At 14.3% G+C, this 25,389-nt stretch overlaps 5 protein-coding genes across 5 annotated transcripts, besides 56 other annotated features; 2 read left to right on the top strand and 3 right to left on the bottom strand. All coding sequences in view use genetic code 6, as the record gives it.

The window, feature by feature from the left end:
• Positions 1 to 379: 379 nt before the first annotated feature.
• IMG5_168310 (hypothetical protein) lies at positions 380 to 2,093 on the bottom strand (the record flags this gene model as incomplete). The annotated part of the gene is made up of 2 exons (XM_004029983.1): positions 380 to 1,123; positions 1,418 to 2,093. 2 exons carry the CDS (start codon positions 2,091 to 2,093, stop codon positions 453 to 455), a joined length of 1,347 nt encoding a protein of 448 aa, XP_004030031.1. The 3' UTR covers positions 380 to 452.
• Positions 1,222 to 1,271: a microsatellite.
• Positions 1,362 to 1,407: a microsatellite.
• Positions 2,094 to 2,568: 475 nt separating the features above from the next.
• Positions 2,569 to 2,639: a microsatellite.
• A 206-nt stretch (positions 2,640 to 2,845) lies between these two features.
• On the top strand, positions 2,846 to 3,209 carry IMG5_168300 (peptidyl-prolyl cis-trans isomerase, putative; the record flags this gene model as incomplete). Its single annotated transcript, XM_004029982.1, has 2 exons — positions 2,846 to 2,951; positions 2,995 to 3,209. 2 exons carry the CDS (start codon positions 2,846 to 2,848, stop codon positions 3,207 to 3,209), a joined length of 321 nt encoding a protein of 106 aa, XP_004030030.1.
• A 279-nt stretch (positions 3,210 to 3,488) lies between these two features.
• Positions 3,489 to 3,534: a microsatellite.
• Positions 3,535 to 3,571: 37 nt separating this feature from the next.
• IMG5_168290 (hypothetical protein) lies at positions 3,572 to 4,232 on the top strand (the record flags this gene model as incomplete). Its single annotated transcript, XM_004029981.1, has 2 exons — positions 3,572 to 3,639; positions 3,689 to 4,232. The coding sequence occupies 2 exons, from the start codon at positions 3,572 to 3,574 to the stop codon at positions 4,230 to 4,232; spliced, it is 612 nt and encodes a 203-aa protein (XP_004030029.1).
• Positions 4,233 to 4,403: 171 nt separating this feature from the next.
• Positions 4,404 to 4,446: a microsatellite.
• A 566-nt stretch (positions 4,447 to 5,012) lies between these two features.
• Positions 5,013 to 5,048: a microsatellite.
• Positions 5,014 to 5,050: a microsatellite.
• A 373-nt stretch (positions 5,051 to 5,423) lies between these two features.
• Positions 5,424 to 5,490: a microsatellite.
• Positions 5,432 to 5,473: a microsatellite.
• A 177-nt stretch (positions 5,491 to 5,667) lies between the features above and the next one.
• Positions 5,668 to 8,644, bottom strand: IMG5_168280 (hypothetical protein; the record flags this gene model as incomplete). Its single annotated transcript, XM_004029980.1, has 11 exons — positions 5,668 to 5,704; positions 6,204 to 6,254; positions 6,407 to 6,533; positions 6,674 to 6,760; positions 6,808 to 6,949; positions 7,086 to 7,095; positions 7,227 to 7,249; positions 7,840 to 7,913; positions 8,040 to 8,110; positions 8,467 to 8,556; positions 8,619 to 8,644. The coding sequence occupies 11 exons, from the start codon at positions 8,642 to 8,644 to the stop codon at positions 5,668 to 5,670; spliced, it is 738 nt and encodes a 245-aa protein (XP_004030028.1).
• Positions 6,309 to 6,390: a microsatellite.
• Positions 7,927 to 8,030: a microsatellite.
• Positions 7,929 to 7,981: a microsatellite.
• A 176-nt stretch (positions 8,645 to 8,820) lies between the features above and the next one.
• Positions 8,821 to 8,856: a microsatellite.
• A 992-nt stretch (positions 8,857 to 9,848) lies between these two features.
• Positions 9,849 to 9,884: a microsatellite.
• A 222-nt stretch (positions 9,885 to 10,106) lies between these two features.
• Positions 10,107 to 10,188: a microsatellite.
• Positions 10,114 to 10,166: a microsatellite.
• Positions 10,189 to 11,582: 1,394 nt separating the features above from the next.
• Positions 11,583 to 11,643: a microsatellite.
• A 205-nt stretch (positions 11,644 to 11,848) lies between these two features.
• Positions 11,849 to 11,928: a microsatellite.
• Positions 11,929 to 13,396: 1,468 nt separating this feature from the next.
• Positions 13,397 to 13,454: a microsatellite.
• Positions 13,397 to 13,458: a microsatellite.
• Positions 13,407 to 13,459: a microsatellite.
• A 408-nt stretch (positions 13,460 to 13,867) lies between these two features.
• Positions 13,868 to 13,925: a microsatellite.
• A 1,067-nt stretch (positions 13,926 to 14,992) lies between these two features.
• Positions 14,993 to 15,046: a microsatellite.
• Positions 15,004 to 15,200: a microsatellite.
• Positions 15,042 to 15,191: a microsatellite.
• Positions 15,046 to 15,132: a microsatellite.
• Positions 15,069 to 15,124: a microsatellite.
• Positions 15,069 to 15,191: a microsatellite.
• Positions 15,073 to 15,205: a microsatellite.
• Positions 15,206 to 15,221: 16 nt separating this feature from the next.
• Positions 15,222 to 15,268: a microsatellite.
• Positions 15,269 to 15,750: 482 nt separating this feature from the next.
• Positions 15,751 to 15,836: a microsatellite.
• Positions 15,751 to 15,850: a microsatellite.
• Positions 15,791 to 15,850: a microsatellite.
• Positions 15,802 to 15,868: a microsatellite.
• Positions 15,802 to 15,873: a microsatellite.
• Positions 15,803 to 15,872: a microsatellite.
• Positions 15,874 to 16,883: 1,010 nt separating the features above from the next.
• IMG5_168270 (hypothetical protein) lies at positions 16,884 to 17,210 on the bottom strand (the record flags this gene model as incomplete). Its single annotated transcript, XM_004029979.1, has 1 exon — positions 16,884 to 17,210. The coding sequence occupies one exon, from the start codon at positions 17,208 to 17,210 to the stop codon at positions 16,884 to 16,886; it is 327 nt and encodes a 108-aa protein (XP_004030027.1).
• A 717-nt stretch (positions 17,211 to 17,927) lies between these two features.
• Positions 17,928 to 17,968: a microsatellite.
• A 42-nt stretch (positions 17,969 to 18,010) lies between these two features.
• Positions 18,011 to 18,056: a microsatellite.
• Positions 18,014 to 18,054: a microsatellite.
• A 196-nt stretch (positions 18,057 to 18,252) lies between the features above and the next one.
• Positions 18,253 to 18,286: a microsatellite.
• Positions 18,259 to 18,325: a microsatellite.
• A 94-nt stretch (positions 18,326 to 18,419) lies between these two features.
• Positions 18,420 to 18,465: a microsatellite.
• Positions 18,436 to 18,497: a microsatellite.
• Positions 18,498 to 18,986: 489 nt separating this feature from the next.
• Positions 18,987 to 19,053: a microsatellite.
• A 1,708-nt stretch (positions 19,054 to 20,761) lies between these two features.
• Positions 20,762 to 20,791: a microsatellite.
• A 753-nt stretch (positions 20,792 to 21,544) lies between these two features.
• Positions 21,545 to 21,584: a microsatellite.
• A 322-nt stretch (positions 21,585 to 21,906) lies between these two features.
• Positions 21,907 to 21,984: a microsatellite.
• Positions 21,907 to 21,987: a microsatellite.
• Positions 21,907 to 21,998: a microsatellite.
• Positions 21,909 to 21,975: a microsatellite.
• Positions 21,915 to 21,955: a microsatellite.
• A 288-nt stretch (positions 21,999 to 22,286) lies between the features above and the next one.
• Positions 22,287 to 22,322: a microsatellite.
• A 1,407-nt stretch (positions 22,323 to 23,729) lies between these two features.
• Positions 23,730 to 23,759: a microsatellite.
• A 35-nt stretch (positions 23,760 to 23,794) lies between these two features.
• Positions 23,795 to 23,868: a microsatellite.
• A 1,339-nt stretch (positions 23,869 to 25,207) lies between these two features.
• Positions 25,208 to 25,315: a microsatellite.
• Positions 25,215 to 25,309: a microsatellite.
• Positions 25,316 to 25,389: the final 74 nt, after the last annotated feature.

Genomic DNA, 25,389 nt, shown 5'->3' with positions numbered 1-25,389 from the left:
ACTTTTTTAATTATTTCCACGTACTAAAGCACATATTAATGTATCAAATAATAATGATATTTAATTAATTTAACATTATTCTTTAAATGGATTAGTTTAGGAATCTTCGTAAGTTTAACGAGCCATTTAGTCTTTTTCGGGATCTCTATGGTATATTTGAATACCTTGGGTTGTCCCTAAGGCTATTGTTTTTCCAGATTGCGAAAATGAAATCGATATAACGTTGGAAGGGTTTAGGATCTCATATTATTCGTCTTCGTCTTTATTTTTTTCGATTATATCAAGATTATCAATATATTATATTTCCATTATTTTTTTTTTTTTTATAAATAATTTAATTTTTTTTTTTTTTTCAAAAAAATTAAAATTTATAAATTAAAATAAAAAACTTATTTAGTATTTGAAAAAATAAAATAACATCAAATTGTTTAATTAATTAATATCAAAATATATCATTTATTTCCTAATTTCAGATCATTTAATTTTTACCAACATTAGAAATAATCTTAATCAACCTAAACCTAATCATCCATCGCAAAGTTTGTAGTATTAATAAAATAGCATGTTTCAAACATAAAAGCTAAATTTTCATATGGTATTTTAACAGGTTTAAGTTCACAATTGCTCATTTTATGAAAGACCTCAGTTTCTGGTCCATGAGCAGTCATAATGTTATGCAAAGAACTACATCCAGGCCCAAATCCACCTACTTTAGCATCATATTATCCCGAAATATTTCCCATAAACTCACTCATGATATTTCTATGGAAATAAGGAGGTCTGAAAGTATTTTCAGCGACCATCCATCTCGGAGGGAAGACAACAAAATCACAAACTGCGACTCCTGGCTCATCAGAAGGGCATGTAAGCACAGTAAAAATAGAAGGATCCGGATGATCGAAAGATACAGTATTAATAGTATTAAAATTATCTAAATTATATTTATATGGACAATAATTTCCATGCCAAGCTACAACATCATAAGGGGAACTTTTTAATGTACTTTAAAAAATTTTTCCTTAAAATTTATTAAAAAGTTTATATTCTTTTTCTATATTTTCATAAAAAGCTATTGGACATTCAAAATCTCTAGGATTTGCTAATCCGTTTGCACCTATAGGACCTAATTTATATGAAGAATAAATATAATAAAAATTATATGTATTATATATTAATAATATAATATATTTATTAAAAATAATGATAAAAAAATTTTGCAGAAATAATTTTTTGAAAAATATATATAATAATGTTTATGAAAATTATATATATAAATATTTATATATTTAATTTAAATATATCTATAAATAATATTGCATATATACCAATATTTCATATGTTTTATTGTTATTTATTTATTTATTTAAAATATTACATAAAAAATTAAAATAATAAATGAAAATTTAATTTGTATTACCTAAATCTGGTATTTTAAAATGTCCTTTAAATACTTCACACACATAACCTCTTGAAGGCTATGTGATATCTATAGAGAATTTTATTCCTCTAGGAAGTATACATATTTCTCTTTATTTTACTACCATTTTTCCCATTTCTGTAGTTATGTAAAGTGTTCCTTCTTAAGGGACAATAAGGAAATCACCATCAGAATTATAAAAAGTTTCATTATTCATATTTTTATTTGCGGCATATAAATATATAGCTATTCCTTATTTTAATTATGGATCACCTGCTCCTGCGACTGTAATTAAAGACTCGAGCCAGTTTTTAGGGTTTTATGTATTATAAGGGAGAGGTTTCCATCTTAGTTAATTTGGGGTTGTATACATTTATTCGTCATTTAAAAAATTATTTTTTATAAAAAGATAGTTTTAAGAAGAAGAAGGCTTAAAAGGTGTATGGACTACTGAAGGCTTTATACGATAGAGCCATGAACGTTAGTTTTGGGCACGAGGAACGGTAAAGGCTGTGCCACTAAACTATTCAGCGATGAGATTATAAGGACAGGTTTAGGGAGAGTTTTAACCTTTCGGAAGAGCGTTTTCTAAAGCTTCAGTACAGTGGTGGTTACCGTAGCCATTTTAATATTAGAGATTGTTAAAGTCGCGGGTTAGGGTCAAAGATTAATCCATTTTATTTTTAAATATATAATTTTTAATTTCTTTTTATATTATTTTTTTATAAAAATATGATTATAAAAATTAATTAATAATTTGTAATTTGTTTTTTTTTTTTTTATAAAAAATATTTTAAAGTTATCAATCAAAAAAAAGAGAAATATAGTAAATGATATAGAGAAAATAAAAAAACATAATATTATATTTTTAAAATAACTATTATCTAAATTAAAGGGAAAATAAAAAATAAATTCTTTAAATATTTTTATTGATAATTAAGTATGATTTTATTAATATAATTCGTGTCTACTTTAATAAAAAGATAAATTTTTATATACTGGTAATATGTTTAGATTAAATTAAAAAAAAAAATGACAATGAATTTGAATCAAAAATAAAAAAAGATTATTATAAAATATATAAATTAATATTTTAATATTACAAATATATAGAAAAATTAATAAAATATTTAAAAAAAAATTTTTATTTAATATAAATATATATAAATATATATAAATATATATAAATATATATATATATATATATATATATATATATATAATTTAATAATGTAGTAAAACAAATGCTTTCTTGATATATAAATTGGATAATTAAAACCTAAAAGAATGATTTTCTAATTATTTAGTTAACAAACTCCTATTACATGTAGTAATTTTTAAATGTTATGCACGGGTTAGAAAAAAGGTTAATAAAATTAACTTCTTTATTATAAAGGATGCAAATTTCATAGAGTTGTTCATTAATTTATGGCTTAAACTGGAGATTTTATATTTAATAATGGTAAAGGAAGTGAAAGTATTTATGGAAAAACATTTAAAGATGAAAATTTTGAGGCAAAGCATATAGGAAGAGGTATTATTTATTTTTTTAACAAAAAATATTTAACATATAAAAGGTATTTTAAGTATGGCAAATAATGGTAAAGATACTAATGGAAGTTAATTTTTTATAACTTTTAAAGATTGTCCACATTTAGATAATAAACATGTTGTTTTTGGGAAATTAATTAAAGGATTTAATGCTTTGGAAGATCTGGAAAATATAGCAAGTAAAGATGGGATTCCTTTGTAAGAAGCTGTTATAATTGATTGTGGGGTTTTAAATAATTGATAATTTAATTTTTGTTAAATAAAATATATACATATATATATAGTTTTTTAAATAAAAAATTGATATTTTTACTATTTATTTATATAGTAAAAAATAATTTCGAATTTTTAATATGATTTAAAAATATAATTAATTTTGTATCAAAAATTTGAAAGAATTATAAAGGTTAATCTATATTATGAATATTTTTAGATATTTAAAAAAAAATATTGTAAATTCATATATATTAATATTTTTTTTTTAAAAAAAAAAAAAAATATTAAAATTTAATATTAAATGTATTAATAATATAAAAAAATAATTATATTATAAATATAAAATTAATATTAGATATAAATATTTAATCATTTTATTAATAAAAAATGAAATTAATAATAATTGATAAAGATAGTTAAAACGAACTAAAAAAATGGAAATTAAAGGAAAATAAGTAAATATATATATAAATATTTATATATATATATATAATAAAATAATAGAACTTATATTATAGGGAGATCTGTATAAGCAGACATTTAAATTTAAGAAGAATCATTATCTAGAAAACATGCATAAATAATAATTTCTGAAAATTCTGTTTAGTTATAAGACTTAAATTCATGTAAAAAATAAAAAATCTATTATATATTTTTTAAGAAAATGGGACATTTATAAATAACAAAAAATTAAATCCAAATGAAAAAATAAGCCTTAAAAATGAAACAATAATAAATTTTGGAGATTGCTAGAATTATTTAATCTTTAAAAATAAAAAAGAAGCTTAAAAACATAAAATAAATGAAGTTTTAAAATAATAAAAAGATATACAAAGTGATAATTAAGATAAGAATGAAAATTTAAAAGAAAGATTTAAATCAAAAGAAATACCAACAGTTTAATAAAAAAAGAAGCTTTTATGGAATAAAAAAAGTTTTGAAGATGATTAAGAAGTTTAAAAAAAAGCCTAAATTTATGGAAAATTAGATGGTAATTAACAAGATAAAAATAAATTCTTTAAATTATTGGGCATTAAAAAAGAAGTGAAAAATCCTTCGCCTAAAAAAGAAACATAGTTTATTAAATAAAGCGGTACTGAAAAAGAAAAAATGATTAATGATTTAGAAAACTAATATAATTAGGGATTAAAAAGAATGTATAATAATAAAAATGGATTAGGATATGGATGATATATATATATTAAATATAAATTTTATTTTTAAAAACAAAATTATTTAAAAATAAAAATTTTATAAATAAATTTTTAACTTTTTAATAAAATAGATTATATAAAATTATTTAATATATTAATTTTTTTGTTCAGTAATTATAAAACATTAGAAACTTTTTTTTTGTTGATTAATTTTTTTATATTTAAATAAATATTAAGATAATAAATTTAAAAAATAAATTGTATATATATATATATATATAAATATAAAATAATTATTAAATAAAAATAATATTTTGATATATTTAATTTTTATTTATATACATTATATTTTGTTTTTTTGTTTTTTTCAAAAAATTATTAAATTCTCAATTTTTCTAAAATTTCAAAATTTATTATTATAAATCTTATAAATTTAATTTACTATCATAACTATAATTTCTTAAGGTTTTTATATTTCTTGGACATAATAATTTTTTTTTATTTTAAAAAGCTTTTTTAATATGTATATTTTTTTCTTTATTAAAGTTAATATTTGGTTAGTTTTATTATCTTTAATTATTTAAATTTTATTAACTTAAAAATAAGTTTATTTAATTTGCTTTAAAACTATTATCATTATTTAATTTAGAATTTATTCTCATTATATTATATGATTTATTATTATTTTTATTATTATTTTTATTATTATTATCAATCTTATTTAACATTTGCTCATATTAAGTATAAACCTTTTAATGTGATTTTATTGGAGATAAGCCTTCTGAATTATTATCAACAATATGAATTGATTAATTCTTTTTAATTTTTAAATTATTAAATTAAAAAAAAAAAAAAATACTTTTTAAGTTTTTAAGTTATTTTCAAAAGTTAGTTATTATTTTTTTTCTTAAGGATTAATATAAGAAGTTTTAATTTTTTAAGATTTTTATCTTAAGAAACTTTTAAATTCTTATTATTATATATCGGTATTAGTTGAAAATTTAGTATGTAAGTTTTATTAATTTTAAGGACTTTTATAATTAATTTAAGAATCTAATATTAATTATTTTAGGATTCTTAATTATTTATATTAAATCATATTTTAATCGTTTTTAATAATATTTTAATTATATTTATTCAAAATTTAATTATTTTTTATTGATTTAGGTAAGTTTATTTAATTTTTTTTAATTTCATTTAATAATTCAATTATATTTAAATTTAAATGAATTTTTTTTTTTTAAACAAATTCTTTATTAGATTATTATATTTATTAAATACGTAAGTCCCAAAATTTTTTCTTTTATTCTATTTCTTATAAAAATATATTCAAGCAATTATTTTGTTTAATAAAATTTAAAAAAACCTATATAAAAAATAATAATAATAATAAAAAAAATTAATTAAAAACATCTTTTGAGAAAAAATAAATATCAGAATTTTAAGAAACACATATGGCTGAATATTTTCTTTTAGAATTTTCGAAAATTTCTAAATCTCCAAAACAATTATTAGGTCCCAAAATTGCAATTTTAGCTGTTTTAACTTATTAATTTTTCATTTTATGTATTTCTTTTAAATTAAAAATAAACTAAGGGTCATTATTATCTTTAATAAAATTATTATTGCAAAAACTTTTAGAAATTTCTATTTCTCCAAATTTTATAAAAAATATAGATTTCACTAAATCATCTTCTAAATAAATATTATCATATTTATTAAATTAAATTATCCTCATAAAATTAACTAGTTATTTCAATTATTTTTCTTATATAAATTCAAACACTTTAAACTATTTTAAAAATTTAACTTTTTCAATTAATAATTATTCCTAATAATTTCCTAATATTTCTATAAAACTTTACTCACTTAAGGTAACAAAACTACAATCTTATGAACATACAGCAGTACCAATTCTTTATATAAATTAAAAATAATAATAATAAAATATATTAATTTATAAAATAATAATATATATATAAATATATAAATATATAAATATATATATATATATATATATATATATATACATATATTTATATATATATATATTATTTTTTATTTCTACCTATATTATTTATTAGTTATTTATATATCTCCAAAAGAATCTCCTTATACATATTTTCCAATTTAATAATGATTTTAGAAACAACAATTTATAAAAGTATTAAATTCATCGTCATTGCTTTCATCGTCTTATTCATATATTTATAACAAAGATTTTCTTAAATGAATTTATTACTGCTTTTAAGGTGATTAAATATTTAATAAATTATTACTTAAATTCATAAAATTTAATATTTGAAAATCTTATTTTTTTTTTTTAACTAATTACTTTTTTCTTTTAATTTAAGAAACTCTGTTTCTTCTTATAAAATTTAATCTTCTTCTGTATTTTTAAGCATATATAATAAACAAGCTCCTTTATTTTTTTTTATTTTTAAATATTTATAAATTTATTAAATTTACCTTTTAATATTATATAAAATTTATTTGCTACTTGCCCATTAAAATACAAAACAGTCTCTTTTTTTTAAAATTCATATTTTAGTGCACTAAATAATTAGTTATATAAGTTTTCTTCAAGTTCTTATTTTTTATCTTAAAAAAACTTAAAATTTAAAATTAATCTTATAAAAATTTGATTTCATTTTTATTTTTATTTTTCTTTTTTAATATTTTTACAATCAGCTTTTTTATTTGTTTTTATAAATAAATAAATAAATATTATTTTTATTATTATTTACATCCATATCACTTTATTTTTAAAAATTTATATTTGTTATTTTATTAATTTTATTTTTTGTAGAATTATCTGCATTAAATAATTAAGTACATATTTTTATTTTATTAATTGATTTCTAAAAATTTTTTAATTATGAATTTACAACTTATAAGTCTTATTCATATTCTAATTTTATATTAATTTTTTCTTATTATTCTTAAGTTTATATTTATAGAGATTTATATTATTATTAATAATTTTATTATTCTTTATTCATATTTATTTTAATTTTTTATATTAGTTAGCTTTTTGTTTTTAACTTTATTAATAAAATATTGTGGTTATTATTTTTTATATTTTTTTTTAAAAAAAAGTATTATTAAATTATTTTTATTTTAATATTTAAATTTTTTATATAATAAAATTAAAAAAATTTTAATATTTTATTAGCATATTTATTTTATTAAATATGTGGAATTTTTATTATAAATAAATAAGAAAATTAATTACTTAAAAAATTACATTTAAAAAAAAAAAACATATAATATAAAATTACAAATTTTAATAAAAAAAAAATAAATAATTCAATATAAATTAATATTTTATTTTAAAGGGTTTAAAAATATATTTTTTTAAGCATCAAATTCAATTTTTTAATTTATTAATTATTTTTCTATATCATTTATTTGTGTATCTTATTTTGAAACTTAAATGTTATTATTTTATTTATTTTTTTATTTCTGAATTTTTTTTTATATTCTTGCATGATAATTAACTTTTCTTTATTCAAAAATAAAAATATCTTCGTTACTAGCTTTACAAATAGTTCCTGCATATTTTTTTCTATAATCTAAATTTAAAAAATATAAATAAATAAATATATATATATAAATAAACATATATATATATATATATATATTTATATTTATTTATATATATATATATATATATTTATATATATATATATTTAATATACTTGCTCTTTATAAACATGTTTATGGATTTTTCGTAATGCAATCAAAACCTTTTATTCCTATTAAATTTGCACTTTTATTTTTATAAATAACAAATATATATTTATTTTTTTAAAAAATATACATACATACAAATAACATCAAAAGGAGATCTATGATCTATGTTATTAAATGATGAACTTGTAAAAATAATATTTTTTCCTTTAGTTAACTTAATTATATTTATCAGATTTGTTAAAATATGTTTTTTTTATTCGCCTTATTATAATAAATCACAGTAAGTAATTTCAAAGAAAATGCCTTTTTTTATTGCTTAATTTATCCATTATCTTTTAGGAATAAAACTAAATTTTTAATTTAAATCAAAACATATAATATCATAATCCTTTTTGTTTTTATATAAATATAAATAAATATTATATCTATTACATCATATTCTATACATAAACTATGAAATATTTTTTCATTTTAAGTTTTTATTGCTACAAGATCATATTATTTTAGAACTTTATTTTATGACTTAAATTTAATAAGATTATTAATTGTTATAAACGTAAATATATTTATATATATATACATACTAATTTAGGTAGATATTTGCCATCATTAATTTCTAATGTAATTCTTTTTGTAATCTAAAATTATTAATTATCTTATATTTCTTAAGGAATTTTCGGTAAATTAAATAATTTAATTTATTCGTTCATATTTTAATGCAAATAATTAACTGAAATACCTTAATATTATTCATCTAAACAGCATTAAACAAGTTATTAAAATTAAATATTTAATTATTATTCATTTTAATTATTATTTATAAATTTAATATTTAAATCATAATAATTCATTTTTTAATTTATCAATTAAAGAAAATAATATATAAATAATATAATATATATTTATATTTTTTATTATTCATTTAATTAATTTGGATAATTTTTATATTTTGAATACTAAAAATAAAGAAATTTTTAAATCTATTATTTTATATAATACTATTACTTTTCTTTTAATTTAATTACTATTTTTTTCAAAATAATAAATGATTTTCTATTTGTTGTATTTTTAACAAAACATAACCTTTTTTTAAAAAAAAAGTCATTATTTTTTATTTCTTCTTATAATTTATACCTAATCTTTTACAAGGGAAACTTTATAAAAGTTATTTTTAATTATATTATGCCTTTTCAGAAAACTAATAAAAGGCGGTTTATTAATTATTGTTTTTTATATTTTTATGATTCAAAATATTTTTTCCCTGTCAAAAGTTCATAAATAAGTATCTCAAAAACCAAAAACTTAGCTAATTTATTGAAGGAGTGTTTAATAATAAAATCCGAGTCCAAAAAAATAGAGTTCCTATAAAATAAGTACATTTATTCTCTTTATTATTAAATTCACTAGCTAATTAGAAATATGATAATTTAATATATTCGTTTTGTTCAATTAATATATTTACATATTTTAAATTTCTATTTATATTTTTTATTCATTATATACATTATGGATTAAAACTAGTATTTTTTTTTACTAAAAAAGCCTATTTTTTATATCTTGAGAGTTTTTAAATTTATCTTTCTTTATATTTATATTTACTGTTTTTTTTATTTTATGAATAAAACGTAATTAATTTAACTTTTTATAAAATCGGATAATATCTATTAATTTATAAAAAGGAAGATTCATGTTTATATTTTCTCAATAAATTTCTCATTTGTATTTATAAAAAATTATTTATGTTTATATTTTATATTAAAAGAAAATTTAATTTTGAGATTATTATTTTAATTTATAAATACAAAAAAAATATAAAAAATAATTTATTATTTTAAAAAAATTTATGATTTGTAGTCAATTTAAAAAAATAAGGATTGTATTAAGATAAGATAAAAAAAATAAAGTTATATTTAATTTAATTTAAAAGATTTTTTGTATATATTAAAGGTTTAATAATTATTTTTATTTTAAAATTTTGATAATTTTTTTTTAATTAATTTTTTTTAATATAAAATTAATTAATTATAATGAAAAATATTTTGATTTATTTTTAAATATTATAATTAGCCGCAATTTATATATATATTTATATATTTATATATTTATATATTTATATATTTATATATTTATATTATATACTTAATTTTTTATTATTTTAATATAATAAACATGTAAAGCATAATATCAAACTCATTTTCTTTACAAGAAGAAATTTCACTTCCAAAACCAGAAAATTCTCTACATGATTTCAATAAAAAATTAGAAAAATCTTTCTATGGATATAAAGAAATAATTGCTGGAAATCTAAAAAATTTTTAAAAAATAACAGATTCTGAATTATAATATATATATTGTTCTTAGTAAGAAAAAGAATAAAAAGAAATAGAAAAACACGAATATACATAAGCATATTAATATGAAGATTAATTATATTTAATGTAAAAATATAAACATATATACATATCTTATTTTTAATTCGACATAAAAAAATTATAAAAAGATACATAAATGGTTTAAATATAGTAATTTTTTAAAAGAGTTTTTTTTAAAAAGAAGAAGAAAATAAAAAATAAGAAATAAGAAATTATTATGAAGAAAATATATGCAATTAAGTATTTTTTTTAAATAAAAATTCTCCTGAAAATACTCTATATTTACTTGTCCCTTTAAAAAACGCCAAAGTTTATTTTCTTTCTCTTAATTATGATGAAGATAAATAAGATTTACCTAAATTTATATTTTTATAAAATTGTTAGAATGAAAAAATACATACAATTTATTCATTAATCAAAAAAGAATAACCTTAAATATTAAAAATTGCTACATGTACATATAGTATGAGGGTATATATATATAATTTATAAGCTAAAGATCTCGTATAGGAAAATATAATAGTGAAAATTTAAGAAATAAAGGTTTTCGATAATCTAATATAGTAGATTTCTTCTAAAATAAGTCTATAGAATTCCTAATAATACCTTTTATCGGATTTTATATATTTAAGCCCGCATTTTATTTTATGTTTAGGTGAAGATTTTTGCATTAAATTAATAAACTTATCAGAAAATAGTATAAAAAGTTTAATAAAAATACCTTTTGATCCCGAAAATAATAATACGAGAAAAAATTTCGTTTTGGAAAATATAAAAATGGAGGTTTTTTTAAAAAAAGAACTTTAAAGAAATTTCGAATAAGAAATTTTAATTTTTTTAATATTAAAAAATTCTGAAATATAAAGGCAAATTATAATTTATTAAATGAATTTTTTTTCTATTTATACATTTTAAATTTAACATTTTTTTAGCTTAAATTGCCCTTAAGTGGTTTTAGATTTTCAAGTATTTTAAAATTCTGGCTTTTTTTTAATTCTAAAGGAGCTTTTGGGAATATAAAATAAAGTTTATTTTTGTAGTTTTGAGGATTTTTTTGAAAATCCACAGAGTTTTTTTGAAAGTAAAAAAATTTAGAGTCTAGAGGAAAATATTTTGGAATTTCAAAAGGAAGATTTAGATATTATTTAAAATGAAAATTATTAATTTTTTTTAAAGGAAAATTTTTAGGAAAAAAATTAAGAAAATTTTTAAAAAGAAAAGTTTTAAGAAAATTTTTTTTTAAATAGAATTTTTATGAATGATAGGTTTTAGTTAAATTTTTTAAGCAGTTTTTTTTTAGAAAATAGAGATTTTTAAAATATTTAAGAAATAAAAAAATGGAAAGAGGAAGTTTTAGAAGATTAAAGAAAATATTTCTTCGAAAAAAAAAACCTGAAAAATATGTTTAAAAACTTAACATAAAGTTATTAGATTTATAATTAAATAATAATAATATAATAATAATAATAATAATAATAATAATAATAATAATAATAATAATAATAATAATAATAATAATAATTACAATAATGTATTTGAATATAAATAGAAATTATCTTAATTTCCTATTATTATTCGTAAAAACTCTTTTTCTTTTCTTTTACCGTTTAATACGTTTCCTGAATTTCTTTAATGGAACATATAATAATATTAGTAAAAATCATCTTTATTTTGCCAAAACAACTCATTAATAGAAATTCTTTAATTTTCCTAAAAAAATTTACTACCATCATTAAAAAATCTTATTTTTTAGAATTTTCCTAATTTAATTTTAGCATTTTCCTAAAACTCGAAAAACCTTTTTTCGTAAAAAATAAATGAAAAGCTACTTTAATTTACTAAAAACAACCAAACAATAATCAGTGACCTTTTTAACATTTTAAAATCTACTTTTTAGGACGTTTAATTACTCGAAAACGATTAAAACTACTTAAAATACAGCTAAAATTTATCTTCTTGGTCTAAATATGTAATTTGCGGTAATATAAGGACTAAATTGAGAAATTTAGTTAATTTATAAATATCTATATTGGGAGTTTTGGATTATTTTTAATAAAATAAATTAAATTAAGAGATTGAAAATTTATATATTTGGAAGGAAAAAGTATCTATTTAGAAGGGTTTATGTAATTTTTTTGAATTTCCCTTGTTTTATTTCGATGAAATTCATTTTTTGGGTTTAAAGAAAAAATGCGGAATAAATTAGGAAAAGGTATACTGCGAAAATATATTTGAATTTTTTATTTAGGAAAACAAAAATTTTAAAAATATTTTTTTTTTAAATGAAAAAAAAACTTTGGAAAAATTTCCAATTATTGTACAAAAATAAACAGAGAAAATAGAAAATTTAATTTTTTAAGAAAATTTTTTTGGAAAATATATGATTTCTTAAAAATAGTTTTAAGCTATTTGCTTATTTTCAAAATTTTATACCAAAAAAAATATTTTCATATAGTATTTCTTGGCATTAAGTATACATTATTTATCTTAAAATTAAACTCCTTTAGCTTCTTTTGTTTACTCCTTTTTATATTTTGATAATCCAAAAGAATTTATTGTTGAATCTTTCTCGTTTATAGCTGATTAGTTATATTATAAACCAAATTTATTTTATTATGGACCTTGGATAGACGAATTAAATGATGAATAAATAATTTAGGAAAATAAATTTAATATATATTAATAAGAGGGTGTTCCTGAATCTATTAAATTTCTTCATTTATGCATAATGAGGCATTTTGAGTAAGAAAACGAGTTAAATTTAAGAATAAAACATGATTTAAGTTAAATAAGTTTAAAAATGTTTGAAAATAATGAAAATTAATTTTTAGAAAATGAATTTAAATTTAAATGTGTTTTAGATTTTTATATTTAATCTTTTAATTTTACAATTTATATTAAAGATGTTTATCAAGCTTTTAATTATGTGAAAAATATTTACGATTTACATGTAAAATAAAAATTTTATATAATTATAAATAAAAAAGTGAATATAAAATTTATAATATAATAAATATATATAAATATATAAAAATATATATATATATATATATGTGTTTATATTTTATATTTTATATACATATTTTTTTTTATTATTTTTTATAGATATAAATGCCTTTATTTTAATACATTTTTGATGATTGTTTATATAAATTTGTATCTTTTTTATGTAAGAATTATTTTTTGAATAAAATACATTTATTTGTATATGACAATGATTTATTTGAATAAGTATAATATTATTATTTATAAAAATAAAATATATATTTTTTATATTTTAATATTAGATAGAATAAAAAATAAATGAAAAAACAACAAATGATACATTAAAATTTTTAGATCAAATATAAGATTCTAATTTCACTACATAAGAAGTATTAATTTAACTGCTTTAAAATTTAGAAAAGTTAAATTATTCTCGCGATTTTTATATTTCTTTAAAAGATTATAAATAAGTAAACATATATATATAATTACATTTTATATATATATATATATATATATATATATATATATATACATTTTCATAAATTATTTAGGCTTCAATTTCATTATGGAAAAAATATTTACAAATGAATAAAATATATGAGAAAATAAATAAAAACCTTCCTAAAAAAGTTTATATAAAATTTATAGAAACATAACTTCATACACTATCATGTATTTAATCTTTATTTTAAATACTTAAAATTAATTAAAATGATACTTTAATATATAAATCTGATAAGAATTTTGAATAAATATATCCTATTAATATAAACAAAAAAATAATAACTTTTGAAGTAATTCTTTTTATTGAAAATGAAACTGGTGATATACCTTTATTATTATAAAATGAATAAATTATACAATATTTAATTGAATATGAATAATATAAAATGCTTATAAATTATTTGACTATTTAAGAGTAAGATTTAACTCCTTATATAGTATTTTTTATTTAGAAATACATAGAAAAAGAATAAAATAATGAAATTATTTAAATAGAAAAATACAACCAATTATTTTAATATCTTTTAGTAATAAACGAAGGATAAAATTATTTAAAATATCTATATTTAATAATAGAATAATATTCTTTTGAAGTATAGAATTAATAAAATAAAGCATTAAAAATTATAAAATTTGCAAATAATTTCAATAGATTTTATGCTATAGATAATTGTGTATTTGAAATTCTTGATAGATAAAACGAGAAAGAAGTAATTTATATATTTATATTTATTTATTTATTTTAAAAAAAGTTAATAACATAAAAAATTATTTAATATGCTAAAAATGCAGTTATAAATTCTAATTGTTGGTAAATAGATTAAAAAGTTATTAATTTATAATATATTTAATTTGAATATGTATTAAAAGTACACAATATATTTTCTTTTTAAATTTTTATTTTATATTTTTTAATTTTATTTTTATAAAGTCTGTTAGTTAAATAGGATAATAATAAACATAAATTTTATAATAAATAAGTAAACTTTTTAATTTTGAAAGATGATATATTATTTATATTTAAAAAAATATATATAATTATTAAATAATAAAACATATAACATTATAATTTAATAATAAATATTTATTTAGTAATATATATAAATATATATATTTATATATATATATATATATATATATATATATATTTTAATATTATTATTTTTTATAATTTTTTTTTTTTTATTTTATATTTTTATTTATTTATTTTTATTTAATTTTTTATTATGTTTTTAAATTTATTTATAATAAATTTAATTATTTTTTTTATTTTTATTTTTATTATTTATATTTATTTATATTATTATAAATAATTTTTATGGTTATAAAATGATAAATTAATATAAAAGATAATCAATAAAAAAGTAATTTTTCGTAATTTATTTTTTAAACCTTTTAAAGTAAAAGTTTACTTCTAAATAATTTATTAGATAAAAACATATAATTAAAAAAAGAATTAGATGATTTAAAATAGGAATATTTTTAAATTTTCAATAAAAAAACAATCTATACAATAAAATAAGAGAAACTTACATTAATCTAACAAGAATAAAAAATATAATAATATAAATATAATATTAATTAATAATAATAATTATTAGATGATACTTATATTAATTATGTGTATATTTTATTTAAAATAAAGAAAAATAATTATTTAAATAAATTTAAAAAATATTATAATTAAATAGTATAATTGATAAATAAAATGAACTAATAAATATAAAAAGATAAATATAATGTTTAATTGAATAAAAAAGGATTTTTAAACTGTTAACTATATTTAAGAATCATAACTAACTTCTAATAATGCAATTAAAAAAACTTAATATGATGTGTTTTTTAAAATTATATATAAATATTTATTATAATTAATATATAAATAAATACAAATATAATTATAATATTTATATAATATAAATATTAAATATATATATATATTTATTTAATATTATAATATATTTATTATTTATTTTTTTGTATAAGAATAATAAAATAAGAAATAATATCGTGATTGAAAAGGAAGAATAAAGAAAATTACTTTCTTAAATTTAGGAAAAAGAAAAAGAAATAATGATTTATCATGAATAAATTATTTAATCAGAGTAAAAAATAAAAGAGTTAAATTAAATTATTAATAAAAATAAAAAATTTCCAAAATAATAAGAAGATGAAGAAGTTTTTTTTAAAATATTTTTTTTATATATTTTAATTACAATAAAATAAAAGAAAAAAATTATATAATTAGAAAATGAGATATCAAATTATTAAAATTAAAAAATAGAAATTTTAAATAAAAATAAAGAAAAATTAAATTTTTATTTAAAATAAAAAAATGAACTTATAAATTCATTAGATTAAATTTAATAGATTTCATAAGAAAAATAAATTTATTTATAAACTTTATAATAATAATAATTTTCAGAAAACCAATCAAATCTTAGATATGTAAAAAATTAAAAAGATATTATTTTTAATTTATAAAGTCTAATGTTTATTAAAATAATAAAAAAATAAAATAATAATATTTTTGAGTTTTTATTAAATTAAAATATATTTAAGTAATAAATTTATAATCATCATTAATATAATATTTTTTTTTATTATTAAAACAATAAAGAAAATGTATTTATGAATATAAGATTTATAATTTAAAAATCATAGATAATAAACTAGAAAAAAAAAGAAAAAAATATATTATTATAATATCTTTTATATTTATTATATCAAAAATATAATTTTTAATAACTAAATAATTAATAATTGTTTAAAATACAAAAATTTGCTTAAAACATATATATATATATATATACAAAAAAAAAAAATATGCATATTAATAATTTAAACAATTAAAAAAAATTCCTTTATAAAAACTTGATATACAAAATATACATATAAAAGCAGCAAAAATATTAAAATTTTGCTTAAAAATTAACTATATATATATATATATATATATAACAACTAAAAAAAAAAAAAAAAAAATCAAAATTCACAAACATCCCTAGCCTCTGGAAAATATTTTAAATATTCTTCAACATCTTTTTATTTATCTTCTTCATATTATTCTTAGATTCCTAAAACAAGGTCAATAAAGCACATTTTTACATAATGGTCCCTTGTTTCATCATCGGTTTCACAATCATCATCAACACTAATTTACTGCACTTTTTATTAGAAAAAAACTGGGACGTTAAGGTCTTTATCGTCAAAGCAATTAAATTCATAAAATTTAGTTCTATTGTTTTTATTTTATTCATATCTTAATTTTTAATGCTTTTTAGTTTAAGTACTTAAAATTTAACTTTTCATTCTTTTGAAAGGAAATTTGAAATCAGCATTTTGCTCTAAATCTTTTGTGTTTAAATTTACAAAGATATTTTTTATACTATCACAGTTTTTTTTTGTCGGATAATTTTTTAATTCGGATGTTTTTACTATTTGTAAATTTTTCTAAGTTTGTTACGGTTTTACAGTGTTTTTTTGTTCACTGTTTTATACTTCCTTTGGCTTTTTAAATAATGATAAAACTCCTTATATGTTATTGCTTTGTTATTTATTATTATCCCTAAATAATGGAGATTAAATTATTTTTTAATGCCTGCTGGATAGTATGCTTTAACTGTTTTCTTATTAAGACATGTTTTATATATTTATTTGTTTATTTTTTTATTTTACTTTCTAAGTAAAAACCAGTTTTTATATATAAATATTTTTTAATTTAGGTTCTATATATTAAGTTTTTTTTTAAAAAATAAAATAAAAAATTTAAATTATTAAATCCGCGTAGATTTAAATTATAGTAAATAACTAATTAAATATATAATATATTAACAAATAAAAAAAAATATTATTAAGGCTATATTCTTTAAAAAAATAAAAATATTAAAAATGTAGTAAATAAAAATATAAAAAATATATTAATTTTTTTAATTAAATTAAAAATTTAGATAAATTAAATAAAAATTGAAAATAAAATAATGGTAAATAAATATAAAAAAGTATAATAAAATACTAAAATAAAATTAATATTATAATTTTATTTTATATTCTTATTATTTATTTTATTAAAATTTAAATTTCTTTTTTTTAAATAATATATAAAAAAAGTTAATATAAATTTTATTTTAAAAATAATAAATAATATTTAAAAATATATTAAATATTTAGATTTAATTTAAAAATTAACTAATTTTTAAAATTCTAATTTTTTTAATAATTATAAAAATATATTTTATATAAAACACATTTAAATATAAAAAATAATATTAAAGAAAATTTTATTAAAAAGTTAAATACTTTTATTTATAATCAAATAAAAAAAACTCAATAAATAATAAAAATATATAAAATAAATATATTAATTATTATTAATATATTAATTTTATATTTATTAAAAATATATTATTTTTAATATATAATTAATAGAAAAATAAGCAATTAACTAATATATTCATATAAAAAAATTTATTTTTAAAAAGTTTTTTTATTTAATTTTACATTTAATTATCATTTTTATATAAAAAATATAATTAATAAATAATAAAAATATATATAAATAAAAAAATATGCAAAATATTTAAAATACAAAAATTAATATATAAATAATCGTTAAATATATTTATTTATTATTTTTAAAAATTAAATTTCATTAATTATTTTTATAACTAATTTAAAAAAAGTTATCACAAGCAATAATAATCATTCCTTAATGTAAATTAAAATAATTTGAACTTTATTTATATTCCAATGGTTTAAAAGTGGAAGTAACAATGCCTGATGTTTCGATATTTCCTTAATAATTAGGATCTTATATAATCCATTTATTTATATCAAAATTATATATAAAAATACAATGAACAGGTAAAATTCCCAAACCACATTAAAAAATTATATCACACTCAGAGGACGTACCAAATTTTATAACATTTTTATTTTTAAACTACAAACATTAATTACTATTCGTAAGAGTTTCTAATCCCCAATAAACGTCAAATTCTAATTCTAAAATATTTCCATATTTTTAGCAATCAAATTAGATATTACTATTAGGGAATATTTTATTTAGATTTTCTTATTAGTCATCAAATTATTATTATTATTATTATTATTATTATTATTATTATTATTATTATTATTATTATTGTTATTATTAAGTATTTTAATTGTTATTTTCTTTATTTATATTATACTGTTTATTATCCTTTAGCATAATTTCCATCCTCTTCATCTTCACTACTATTACCATTATTTTCTTAATTTTCTTAAACTATTTAATTTAGTATTCCTTTTTGTCTTTAGAAAGTTTACTCTAGTGCATTTTACATATCCTATATTAAGTTTATTACATTACTATTAGAATTGTTTTATAAAAGTTTTTTTGATTGATTTTCTCTTTAATTCATATAATTTATGTTCATATAAGCTTTTTTATCTAATGTTATTTCTTCTTCATCTATATTATTTTTTTGTTCTTATATTTATTATATTTAATTTGATTTATTTTATAATACAGTGCATTTTTTTACCGAAAAGCATACTTTATTATTTAGTGTAAATGCCGATTAAGCACTTATTAAAGCTCCCTGTTCTTAAACTAAAAACTCTGTAGGATTAGTTGTAGAAACGCAACAAATTTAATACCCTTTCGAGTAATTATATTTAATAACGAATTATCTTTTGCTTATCAAAGTTTATTTTTTTCCAAATTTTAAATCACAAGGGACAGTATTTCTTGATGTTTATCGTCCAAATCGGACAGTTGAGCCTATTGCTTTTGATTCGTTTTGATCATCCATTAATCCTCGTTTATTAATGCGGATTACACGTGGAAATTCAGGTGGGAGATCTTATGATTATTTTATAAGAGTTAACTATAGTATTTTATTTTCTTCAATTTTTTATTATTCTAAATAATTATCAAATTTTTTATTATCTAAAAATTTGTTTCTTTCAATTAAATTGGACCATATAACTTAAAAAAATTATTCGATTTAACGAGGTTTAAGTTTATTTTCATTATAAATATCAATATAAAATTTTAATTTTTCTTTATGTAATGTATCAATAAAATCTATAAAATTTATATATATAAACATTATATTTATATATATTTAATAAAAACCTTAGTTATTTTATAATAATTATTTAAGACAAGAAAAAAAATCGTCTAGAGTTAATTCAGATTATAAATCTTTTAATAATTCTGCATTAATAGCCACAAAACAAATATCTAAATTAAATTGTTTTTCTAGTTTTAATTTTTAATATTAAGTATAAGATTCCTTCAATTTATAATCGAAGTTTATTATTTCGCCTTGTGTTAGTTAAAAAAGATAGTTTTATTATAAATTTATTACTGATCTATTTGATAATATTGAAAATATTTATATCATTTCATCAAATAATACACTTATATTATTAAAATATTGATAATATTTTTAGTTTTGAAATTAGCTTTAATTTGAAAAATAATCTTACTTTTTTATTTTTAATATAAATAAATAATTTTATATATGTATATATTTTTTTCATTACTTGTTACATTTCTTATATTATTTTCTCAATTGCTATTAAATCTTGAGTTAGTTACTATAATTTATTGCTTATTTATTATTCCTCATTTTATTCTATATGAGTAAAGTTTTAAAGAAAAATTATTTCAAACCAATTTTCTATTGTCCATCTAATTACTTCCATATAGTATTTCTTTATTTGGAGTTTTTATTGGTTTTCTTTGATGATATTAATAATACTTTATATAGTATTCATTAAATTTTGTAATATTTATTGATTGCCTTTAGAGAAAAAACTAATATTCATTTTATTAAATTATTTATATTAAATTTTGAATTAATTTTAAGTTTTATTAATTTTTTTATTTATTTTTTTATCAATATAGTTAAATCATATATTAGATTTGATTTTTAAAAAAATTAATAGATTATGGATAATATTTTTATTTATATATATTGAAAATAAAATAAATAAAGGTAGTCAATATAATATAAAATAAAAGTTTTTGTTTATATATATTTTTTTGTATAAAAAAAAAAAAATATTAAAAATATATATTTTTTTTTTCTAAAATATAATTTTTAAACACATAATTTTATTTTCAAACCTTAAATTAATTTAATATTTAATTTTATCAATAATTTAATTCTTTTAACTATTCAATAGTCATATTTGATGTTAAAGAAAGTTTATCTTTCTCTATCATATCTTAATATTAACTAAACATACTATATATATTATTTTACTCAGAAGTGTAATAATATTGCTATATTTATTAATTTTTTTAATTAAAAACTATTTAAATAAAAATATTTTTATAATATTTACTAATAAAAATACACACAAACTGGAATAAAAGTAGGCAATAATTAATTTATTACTTTAATAATGCTATTTATTAATATTAATTTTTTTATTTTATTAAGAGTTAACAAAAAAACATTTAATATTTTTTTTACTTTATATGATAAAAATTCTTTTCTTCCTTATTTTATTTTCAATGTGCTAAAAATATTGTGTTATGCTATTTTTATAAACTATAAAAATAATTTAGAAGATTCATAATAATAATTTAAAAATATAATTATGATAATACATTTCCCATATAATAAATTATAATAATATGTGTATTTTTTTTATTTTAATAATTTTTTTTTTATTTATTATAATAAAAAAATAAATAATATTGTAAAATTAGATTTATCCCGAATAAAAAATAAATTTATTATAACTATTTTAAACGAAAAACCAAAAAACAGAAAAATAGAAAAAAGATATTTAATCTATAAATATATAACATATATAAATTAATAATCCGTCATATAATTGTTAAAGATTAATTTAATAATTAATTATATAAATCATACATCAATTTAAATATCATTAGAATAAAGAAATATATAATATCAAAATAATTAAATATCTATATATATTAATATAATTTAATCTTATCTATATATTATATATAATAAATCTCAAAAAAATTATTTTCAAAATAATAAATAAATTAAAAAAAATAAAATAAAAAAAAATAATAATAACTAAAAAAAACTAATAATAATATTAAAAACTACTAAAATAAATGAGAAAAAGAAGAGGAGCCTTACATAGTGATTCTTTGGAAGAATTTATATAAGTAAATATTATAAAAATATATTTTCTTTTATTAATTATTTTTAATTTTTAAAAAAAGTTAGCTGAGTTTGTCGATAATAGCTAAGATCAAATGAATATTTATTAGTTGAAAAATTAAATAAATATTGAAAACTAATAAAAAGAATAATAATAATTATTACAAAACTAATAATAAATAAATATTTTATTTGAAAATGCTATAAAAGAAAATACTATAAATCAACTAATAATATTAACTATAATAAAGTAAAAATTTATAATTAAAATAAAAATAATGTTAATATATTAATTTTAAAATAAAAGAGAGTTTATAGTAAATTTTTTGATAGATATTTTAAATAATAATAAATTGATATAAAAGAGTAAAGAACTTTTTAAAAAAGAATATAAAACTCATCTAAAAGAATTCTAAGAGATTATTTTATAATTATTTATAATATACATGATTTTCTATTTTCAGATTTGAAAACAAAATTGTATTTTACCTTTGTATTTTATTTTATAATATTGTATAATAATCAAAAATATTTTTTTCAATTGAATTTTCAAAATTATATTATTTTATAAAAAAAAAAATATATATAATTAAAAAATTTGATATTTATTAAAATTAACCTAAAAAATTAAATTATAAAAATATACAACATATATATAAATTTTGTTTTATTATAATATAATTTAAAATTAATTTATAAAAATATTAAATTTTTTCTATTTATAAATCAAAAATTATAATTATAATTTATAAAATTATAAAAAATATATATAAATAAATTATAATTATAATTATATTTATATATATATAATAAATAATATCTATAATTTTTAAATTAATAAATTTCTTTGGAATAATTATATATATGAAAAGAAAGATATAATAAAAAAATAGAAAATAAATTGAAATAACATAAAATAAATTTTATTATCAAAAAACAATAAATCAATAAATATTTAATTAAATTTATTATAAATACAATATTAAATAATGTATATTTAAATAATAAATATTCATAATAATAATAACTGAATAGATGTTATTATTTTATATCCAAAAAAATAAAAAATATTTTTGGTTTTTATTTTTAAAATAAATTATATATAAACATAACATTTTTATCTTAAAATAAAAAAATCTAATTTGATTTTATTATTTAATTTAACTTAAAGTTTCTTAAAATTAAAATATTAAATTAAAACTAAAAAATATTATTAAAGAACATTTGAAAATTTTTTCCATTTATAAAAATAATTTAAAATAGTTTGCTCAAAATAATATTAAAGTTATTTTTTATGAAACAAAATAAATTTAATAGAATAATATGTATAAAAAAATTGATAGTTTTTATAAAAAAATATAAATGAAATTAAATAAATGATTATTTATTTATTTATTAATCTTACATAATATATAAAAAATAAAAAACTTCAAAAACTTCCAAAATTTAATGAAATATCAATTTCTTAATTTAAATGAATAATTTTTTTTTTTGAAAAATTAAGCTTTTTTATTTATCTAATATATTATATTAAAATATTATAATTACTAAATAAATAAAATATATAATTTAAACAAAAATAAAAATTAAAGACTTATAGTTTATATTTTCAATTTAATGTATTTAATAACAATATCTAATTAATTTTAATTTTTTTTTTGTTAAAAATATATATTATTAAATTTTTAATAAATAATTTAATAATATAATTTAAATATAAGATAAAAATAATAATAATACAATGTTTAGTATAATATTTATATATATATATATATATATATATATATATATATATATATATATATTTTATATATATATTATATTAAAGAGAATAAAAATTAAAATAATAATAATTGTATTGAATATAAAATGATATATTAATAATATGAGATTTATATTACTTTCTTAAACTAAAAAGAATATTTTTTAATTAGTAGTTATGTACAAGATATAATAAATATAACAAATATTTATTTTACATGAATTAATATAGATGCTTTTATTTTTAAATAATTATTTAATTAATTAATAGATTTAAAAGTAAGAAACTGTATTTAAAATAAAAAGCATACTTAAAATACAATAAAAATATTATTCTATATAATTGAATAAAATTAATTTTTAGTTCGAAAATATTTAATCCTACTAATTATATTAATACTGTTTTTACTTAAAACTATTATATTTTTTAAAAAAATAAAAAAAAATATTTTAAATGTTTTTGGTTTAAATTAAAATAAATTTTAGATGAAGATTTTTTATTTATAAATATACTAAAAAAACATTGATAATAAAAATTAACAAATTCAAAAATATCTATTTTTTTTACAATATATTTTTGAAAAATAAATAGCATAATTTATACAAATAAAATATTCAAAAATTTATTAATTTTTTGATTGCTAATATATGTATATATATTTATGGATTTTTTCTTTTTTAATAATATAAATTTAGCATTTAATTAATATTTATATTTAAATCTAGTAAGAAAAAATAAACTTTAATAATAAATTTTTAACTATACTATATCTATTTAATAAGATTTTCTTTACAGTTTTATCATAATTTTTGATTAAATTATTTTTATTATTATCGTTTTGCTACTTTTTTTATATTATTAATAAAAATTATTCATAATAATATTAAAATGATAAGTATAAATGTATTTTTTAAGTAACTTTTTGATTAAATTTTATATTAATTGGACTTTGATTTATCTTTCTATATTATTTTTTTATGAATAAAAAAAATAGATAAAAAAGAAAAAAGGGAAAAATATACTATACATTAATATGATAAAAATTATCGGGTTTGTTATTACATAATAAAAAGAAATATTTTATGAATATTAATTTTTTTTTTTATTACAAAAAAATATTTTTTTATCTTGAAAATTAATAAAATAGTTAATAAAATGATAATATGTTTTTACGATAAAAAAATTATATATATAAAAAAGCAAAAATATACAATTATATTTATAAATATTATAAAATAACTATAATAAATTTTTAAAAAATATTCTATTTTAATAAATAGTTATTGTTAAAATATATAAATATTTATATTTAAGATAAACAATAAAAAATATAAAATATAAAAAAAAGACAAAAGTAAAAAATATGTATTATTAACACAATTTTAAAAAAATGAAAGAAAATATATGTATATATTATAAAAAATATATATATATATAAAAAAACATAATATATATATATATATATATATATATATATATATAATAATATTAATATATATATATATATACTAAATTATAATAATTAACTAATTTAAATACAAATAAAAAATAACAAAAAAAAAACATAAAAATCAAAAAAAAA

This window comes from Ichthyophthirius multifiliis (genome assembly GCF_000220395.1).
Source record: "Ichthyophthirius multifiliis unplaced genomic scaffold scaff_1120509251248, whole genome shotgun sequence".
In the NCBI taxonomy this organism is placed as follows: Eukaryota; Ciliophora; class Oligohymenophorea; order Hymenostomatida; genus Ichthyophthirius; species Ichthyophthirius multifiliis.
Note: the sequence above shows the minus strand (reverse complement) of the source record. Positions and strands in the feature narration are given on the sequence as shown.